The 8386-nt window shown below is 36.3% G+C and overlaps 1 protein-coding gene across 1 annotated transcript in view; it reads left to right on the top strand.

Moving 5' to 3' along the window:
• LOC107713788 (procollagen galactosyltransferase 1) overlaps nucleotides 1-8386 on the top strand; it is an 18648-nt gene that overhangs the window by 4761 nt on the left and 5501 nt on the right. Inside the window, exons 2-7 of the mRNA XM_016519400.1 lie at nucleotides 1395-1505; nucleotides 3144-3261; nucleotides 4584-4718; nucleotides 6199-6403; nucleotides 6483-6602; nucleotides 6688-6764. Of these exons, the coding sequence (XP_016374886.1) occupies nucleotides 1395-1505; nucleotides 3144-3261; nucleotides 4584-4718; nucleotides 6199-6403; nucleotides 6483-6602; nucleotides 6688-6764 (766 nt within the window). The remainder of the gene's footprint in view (nucleotides 1-1394; nucleotides 1506-3143; nucleotides 3262-4583; nucleotides 4719-6198; nucleotides 6404-6482; nucleotides 6603-6687; nucleotides 6765-8386) is intronic.

Consider the following 8386-nt stretch of genomic DNA (forward strand, 5'->3'; position numbering starts at 1 on the left):
CTTTTTACCCCAAATACCATACTTTTACATATTTTTTTCGTTATTTAAAAACTGTTGCTTTAATTATCTAAAACAAAACTGAAAATCATAAAGAAGACCTTTGTCTCAAAATATATGCATTAATTTTAGCTATTCTTATTTGCTACTTAAATCTACAACATTTAAAAAAAAATATATATATATATATTAGATCAAGTAAGCACAGAATCAACTTTGCACTGCTGCATGCGATCGCGTCAAGGATCAGACAAATATACACGTGCATCTTGAAAAGCGGATGTTTTGGAAAGTGCCACGCCACGTTTTTGTGCCATCTAGTGGTTTAGATGAAAATAATGTCAAAGGCACCTTTCCCCTGGGGTGCCTTTAGCCCCGTTGTACCCTACTAGTAATGTTTCTCTTCTCTTCAAGTTTAGTGTGTATACTGGAAGCATTCAGAGCTGCAGATCATCAAACACAATCCTGATGGAGATGGATGTGTGTGACTGGAAAAAAAGAGGAATGGAATTTGCCTGAGGAACATACATAAGCTTGTGTGTGTGTGTGTGTGTGTGTGTGTGATATGAGATTGTGCACCTGGAAACTGTCTGTTCACAGCAAAAAACCTGGTCTCCAGCAGACGGCCTGCATGATTTCTGTCATAAATCAATCAGATTACTTTTTCAAGTAACTAGTAAAGTAATGGTGCATTACTTTTAAATTTACAACAAAATGTCTGAGTTACTTTTTCAAATAAGTAATGCAAGTTACTCTGTTTTTCCATTGATCGACTGACATTTCTTCTGTCGCCACTCCGAGAGAAACAGAGGCGCTTCCTTCATCCTGAGGTTTATTCGTTTCACTTTGGGTGTGAGAGGGCCTTTACAGTTGCCAAAAATATAACTTTTGGGGTTTTTGTTATTAAAAATAAATAAACAAGCCCAGCCCAGGTGACAAAAAGTAATGCAAAAGTAAAGTAATGCATTACCTTCCATAAACTAAGTAACGCAATTAGTTGCCTTATGGACTAACACGGCAATGCATTACTTTTAAAAGTAACTTTCCCCAACACTGGTGACTGTGTGAGTGAATTTGACTAATTGAACACATTTTGAAAGTGTACTGCAGTATGTAGCAGCTGTCTGTGAAGGTCTCTGGTTCTCATGCGGTCGTTCTGCAGCCAAACGCTAAAGACAAGCTTGGTTTTCCACAGGTCGTGTAGTGAAGTTAAATATGGGGTGATTTTACAGCGCTGCACATGAGAGCAAACTCAACATTCAGCAAGAAAAGGAAAATTAAAAAGCTCTAATTATAGTCATTTGCTTTCTATTCTGTCATGCATGTTTGGAGGAGCGGCCGTCTTTTATGTCTATTTCAGACGTTGAACTGTTTTCAGATGATCTCTCTGTCCTCAGGGTGGCCACAGATCATAATTCAGACAACACCAGCGCGATCCTGCGCGAATGGCTGATAAACGTCCAGCACTTCTATCATTATGTGGAGTGGAGACCTCAGGAGGAGCCCAGGTGAGACGGACCTTAAACTGCATCTGAACCCAAAGCTGAACACAAACTAGAGATTCACACACACACACACACACACGTTTTCTGTGATGCGATCAGTGTCTGCGCTATTTTTAGTAAATATCAATATTCTACCGACCTCAAAATACACTGAATTGTTTATTTTATTTTAAATTATTTATTTTTCCTTACATCTTAAAAATGTCTGACTCAACTCTTATTATATCATTATTTTCAAAAAGGTTTTTAAATACATTTTTCAAGGTAAAACATTATATATATATATATATATATATATATATATCACTAGCCTTATTTTTCATGCATGTTTGGAGGAGCGGCCGTCTTTTATGTCTATTTCAGACGTTGAACTGTTTTCAGATGATCTCTCTGTCCTCAGGGTGGCCACAGATCATAATTCAGACAACACCAGCGCGATCCTGCGCGAATGGCTGATAAACGTCCAGCACTTCTATCATTATGTGGAGTGGAGACCTCAGGAGGAGCCCAGGTGAGACGGACCTTAAACTGCATCTGAACCCAAAGCTGAACACAAACTAGAGATTCACACACACACACACACACACGTTTTCTGTGATGCGATCAGTGTCTGCGCTATTTTTAGTAAATATCAATATTCTACCGACCTCAAAATACACTGAATTGTTTATTTTATTTTAAATTATTTATTTTTCCTTACATCTTAAAAAAAAACCTCAGGGTGGCCACAGATCATAATTCAGACAACACCAGCGCGATCCTGCGCGAATGGCTGATAAACGTCCAGCACTTCTATCATTATGTGGAGTGGAGACCTCAGGAGGAGCCCAGGTGAGACGGACCTTAAACTGCATCTGAACCCAAAGCTGAAAACAAACTAGAGATACACACACACACACGTTTTCTGTGATGCGATCAGTGTCTGCGCTATTTTTAGTAAATATCAATATTCTACCGACCTCAAAATACACTGAATTGTTTATTTTATTTTAAATTATTTATTTTTCCTTACATCTTAAAAATGTCTGACTCAACTCTTATTATATCATTATTTTCAAAAAGGTTTTTAAATACATTTTTCAAGGTAAAACATTATATATATATATATATATATATATATATCACTAGCCTTATTTTTAGTGTTATATTCTATTATAGTTTTTGTTAATATTTTGAATTTTATTTGTATTTTTATAGTTTCTGCGTTTTATGTCTATATAGTTTTTTTTTTTCAGTTTTAGTTATTTTACCAACTGAAAATAAGAAATGTTGCTTTGAAAACATTTACTTTTTTCTGTTTTATTTCTGTTAACATTTATTTTAAGTAACAAAAAAGTATTTTTATGGTTTTAATTTTAGGTAATTATAATAAATCAGATAGATAGATAGATAGATTGATTTTTTTCAACAAATATCATGGATCATGTTTGTAGGGAAGTCACACCACATGGTATTTTATTTAGTGCATTTAAGTCATTTTATGTATCAATTGTATTTTAATGTTTAAATTTAATTTGAATTAATTGGTAGGACAAAAAAAAATCAGTCCATCACACTAAAGATATGAAGGTCTCTCTTTGACCTCGGACTGTGTCTGAAAGGTTTGTGTCTCATGCATGTATTTGTCTGTGTGTTTCTCAGCGTCTACGAGGACGAGAGCGGCCCGAAGCACTGGACGAGCCTGCGGTACGAGCACGTGATGAAGCTGCGTCAGGCGGCCCTCGACACGGCGCGGGAGATGTGGGCCGACTACCTTCTGGTACATCGTCTGAGACGAGTCTCTTTACCCTTCACTGAACTGTAACACAGATAATGTGACCAGAACTGACCCGCCTCACGCTCATTACACTTCACCTCCAGTCTGTAGAGGCCCGTCTGAAGTTAGCAGTGCTGTTCAGTGTTATAGAGTTATTTCTGCTGCTCTGTGATCAGCTCTGTTCCTCAATCCTCTGTCCAGCAGATGGTTTTGTGTGTGCTTTAGTCGAAGTACTCTGTACCATTATACGATTACACACACTCTCCGCTGGTGAGGAATCAAAACCACTGCCGTGTATGAAAGTTAAACATCTTTTCTGGGCAACCACATTGAGTTTTATCTTTGGTAAGCGACATAAATAAAATAAGGTTTTTTTCTAGGCATCTCATGATTCAAACTGCACTGGAAAAAATGGTGTAATTTAATTTTACTCAGACATAGCTTGTAAATTTCTCTAATGATTATGAAGAAGCAAAACGACTGAAATAGTATTTTCTTATAAAGCGTTCTCCAATAATTCAATTCAATTAAAGTTTATTTGTATAGCGCTTTTCACGATACAAATTGTTGCAAAGTAGCTTTAGAGAGAATTAAGTTTCTACAATATATTTAGTAGTAGCTTGTCAGTGGTGACTGTGTACATATGGTAGAAATGTACGGTAAAATTCAGTTAATAAAGTAATTAACAGCACTATTAACAGCAATGATTATATGTTGCAATCAAACTTGTAGCAAAATTTGGTCGTTTATGTTGTTTTTGGTAAATAATAATTTACTAAAAACATTAACTTTGAAAAATCTTTTTTTTTTTTTCTGATTCAGGAGCCGGAATCCAATTTCAAAATAATAAAAGTTAATACATTTTAAATGTACTCGATTGCAAGTTACGTATAATTATAAATACATGACATACAGTTTCAATCTAAATGACTTTAAAGTGTATTTTAGTTTGCCATAAATGTTTGTCAGTACATTCAGCAGTGCTTTAACCTTATCTAGTAATTATGAAATGACATAAAGACGTACTCAAGTCCACTCTAAACTAATACATTGTCATTCAATTGTAAATAACCTGCACTCGAGTGTCAAAACATTACATTCAAATATTCTTTAAAAGTATGTTTCCATAATAAACCCTTTTTTTTTTTTTTTATTATTAAACTGTACTTCTTTTTCACAGGGGAACTGCTGTTAAAGATTACATTTTTGTGGATCGGTTTAAAACGATGCATCATTTTTTTCCCCTCAGATCTAAAATGAAGTGAAGTAATGTGGAGTCTCTTTGAGATGATCAGTGAAACAAACATGACAGACTCTGTTTGCAGATGGTGGACTGTGATAACCTGCTGACCAACCGGGATGTTTTATGGAAGCTGATGCGGGAGAATAAGACGATGGTGGCGCCGATGCTGGAGTCCAGAGCGGCATACTCAAACTTCTGGTGCGGAATGACGTCTCAGGTGTGTCTCGTCCCGTCACAGCGCCTGGCAGCTCTTTTATCATTCAGACTTCATCATTTCTCAAATGTGCTGTTTAGTTTTTATCATCTTTATTCTTAGTCAAGATTTAGTCAATGAAAACAGTCGTATTTTAGTCACGCTGCATAGTGGTCGAACTGTTAAAGTGACTTTTATAATTATAATTATAAAATTATTATGAAATTATAATCACGATTGTTGTCATTAGAGAAATGTCTTTTTATGTTTCATCTCAATTATTGCACTTTGACATGAAGCGACAAATGTCTGGGTTTATTACAGTTCGTCACTGAGAAGGTTTGCTCACAGATTTAATCACAGCAAACCGCGCAAACGGCCTCGTGAAGGAACACAGACTGCCTTTATTACACTTTCATTTGAGCAGACTATCGCAATGAAGATCGTCAAACTCCAACATACAAGTTTTCTGGTGTTTTCAGATCATCAGCACCTTTTTCACAGAGAGATTGTATTAAGTAAAACAATTGTTGCCAGATTGGGAATATTATGGTTGCCAGATTGGTAATATTAAGTAAAACAATTTTTGCCATATTGGGAATATTATGGTTGCCAGATTGGAAATATTATGTAAAACAATCGTTGCCAGATTGGGAATATTATGGTTGCCAGATTGGGAATAATAAGTAAAACAATTGTTGCCAGATTGGGAATATGATGGTTGCCAGATTGGGAATATTAAGTAAAACAATTGTTGCCAGATTGGGAATATTATGGTTGCCAGATTGGGAATATTAAGTAAAACAATTGTTGCCAGATATTATGGTTGCCAGATTGGGAATATTATGTAAAACAATCGTTGCCAGATTGTGAATATTATGGTTGCCAGATTGGAAATATTAAGTAAAACAATCATTGCCAGATTGGGAATATTATGGTTGCCAGATTGGGAATATTAAGTGAAACAATCGTTGCCAGATTGGGAATATTAAGTAAAACAATCGTTGCCAGATTGGGAATATTATGGTTGCCAGATTGGAAATATTAAGTAAAACAGTCGTTGCCAGATTGGGAATATTATGGTTGCCAGATTGGGAATATTAAGTGAAACAAAGGGCAGAAAATTAGTCATTTTAAAAGAAAAGCTTTGATTGGGGGATTTAAGATCTTGACATCTGGCAACCGCAAACAGGCTTGTTAAAGAATAATTATATAGTATATATATTTTGTTTTAATTAAATTTTTCATAATTAACTTTTATAATTATAAATATTTTAGTTTCACCTTTTTTTTGTAAACGATATTGCAAGTTTATATAATCAGAGTCATTGATTGTCGTTCCTCCGTGTCGTTATCGTTATAGTTGTGGTTAAATTTAGAATGATTTTTAAACTCTATCTTTATTGTTATTGTTATAGATCTTGTTCTTGGTGTGAACGGGCCTTCAGTCATAGAAAAAAAGGTCGTTGACATTTTTGGTTAACGAGCGAGCGTGTGTTTGCAGGGTTATTATAAGCGGACGCCGGCCTACATGCCCATCCGCAGGCAGGAGAGGAAGGGCTGCTTCGCCGTTCCCATGCTCCACTCCACCTTCCTGCTGGATCTGAGGAAGGAGGCGACCCGTGAGCTGGCCTTCTTCCCGCCTCATCCCGACTACAGCTGGGCCTTCGACGACATCATCATCTTCGCCTTCTCCGCGCGGATGGCAGGTGCGTCTCAGATCGAGGAGACTGCATTCGGTTATCATGTGCGCTGCTTTTGCGTGAACTTTAACATGGTTTCCCGCAGAGGTTCAGATGTACATCTGCAACACAGAGACTTATGGGTATCTCCCCGTGCCCCTGCGCTCCCATAATACCTTGCAGGACGAGGCGGACAGTTTTCTGCACTCGCTGCTGGAGGTTATGGGTGAGTCACATGACTGGTCACATGTTTTCTGCTTAAGGAGCGTAACGAAATGTCCTTCATGGTTCTGAATGTGTTTTGTCTGCAGTGCGCAGTCCTCCATCAGAGCCGTCTGTGTATCTCTCTCTTCCTCCTAAACAGCCGGATAAAATGGGCTTCGATGAGGTCAGGATGTCACATTAATGCCACACTATTTTATTTTGTTTTATAGTATTTTTATTATACTTCATACTTTTTATATTTAATATTTTATCATTTTATATTCTAGAATTTTTTATATATTTAATATTTTTATTTTGTTATTTAATGAAATAGTATAATATAAAACAGTGTAATATAGCATTTTACATTCATATTAAATATTTATTAAACATTAAATATTTTATTAACTAATATTAAACATTAAATATTTATTTAGATTGGGAATATTATGGTTGCCAGATTGGAAATATTAAGTAAAACAGTCGTTGCCAGATTGGGAATATTATGGTTGCCAGATTGGAAATATTAAGTAAAACAGTCGTTGCCAGATTGGGAATATTATGGTTGCCAGATTGGGAATATTAAGTGAAACAAAGGGCAGAAAATTAGTCATTTTAAAAGAAAAGCTTTGATTGGGGGATTTAAGATCTTGACATCTGGCAACCGCAAACAGGCTTGTTAAAGAATAATTATATAGTATATATATTTTGTTTTAATTAAATTTTTCATAATTAACTTTTATAATTATAAATATTTTAGTTTCACCTTTTTTTTGTAAACGATATTGCAAGTTTATATAATCAGAGTCATTGATTGTCGTTCCTCCGTGTCGTTATCGTTATAGTTGTGGTTAAATTTAGAATGATTTTTAAACTCTATCTTTATTGTTATTGTTATAGATCTTGTTCTTGGTGTGAACGGGCCTTCAGTCATAGAAAAAAAGGTCGTTGACATATTTTTGGTTAACGAGCGAGCGTGTGTTTGCAGGGTTATTATAAGCGGACGCCGGCCTACATGCCCATCCGCAGGCAGGAGAGGAAGGGCTGCTTCGCCGTTCCCATGCTCCACTCCACCTTCCTGCTGGATCTGAGGAAGGAGGCGACCCGTGAGCTGGCCTTCTTCCCGCCTCATCCCGACTACAGCTGGGCCTTCGACGACATCATCATCTTCGCCTTCTCCGCGCGGATGGCAGGTGCGTCTCAGATCGAGGAGACTGCATTCGGTTATCATGTGCGCTGCTTTTGCGTGAACTTTAACATGGTTTCCCGCAGAGGTTCAGATGTACATCTGCAACACAGAGACTTATGGGTATCTCCCCGTGCCCCTGCGCTCCCATAATACCTTGCAGGACGAGGCGGACAGTTTTCTGCACTCGCTGCTGGAGGTTATGGGTGAGTCACATGACTGGTCACATGTTTTCTGCTTAAGGAGCGTAACGAAATGTCCTTCATCGTTCTGAATGTGTTTTGTCTGCAGTGCGCAGTCCTCCATCAGAGCCGTCTGTGTATCTCTCTCTTCCTCCTAAACAGCCGGATAAAATGGGCTTCGATGAGGTCAGGATGTCACATTAATGCCACACTATTTTATTTTGTTTTATAGTATTTTTTATTATACTTCATACTTTTTCTATTTAATATTTTATCATTTTATATTGTAGAATTTTTTATATATTTAATATTTTTATTTTGTTATTTAATGAAATAGTATAATATAAAACAGTGTAATATAGCATTTTACATTCATATTAAATATTTATTAAACATTAAATATTTTATTAACTAATATTAAACATTAAATATTTATTT

Source organism: Sinocyclocheilus rhinocerous, unplaced genomic scaffold (assembly GCF_001515625.1).
Source record: "Sinocyclocheilus rhinocerous isolate Xijiao unplaced genomic scaffold, SAMN03320098_v1.1 scaffold1861, whole genome shotgun sequence".
In the NCBI taxonomy this organism is placed as follows: Eukaryota; Metazoa; Chordata; class Actinopteri; order Cypriniformes; family Cyprinidae; genus Sinocyclocheilus; species Sinocyclocheilus rhinocerous.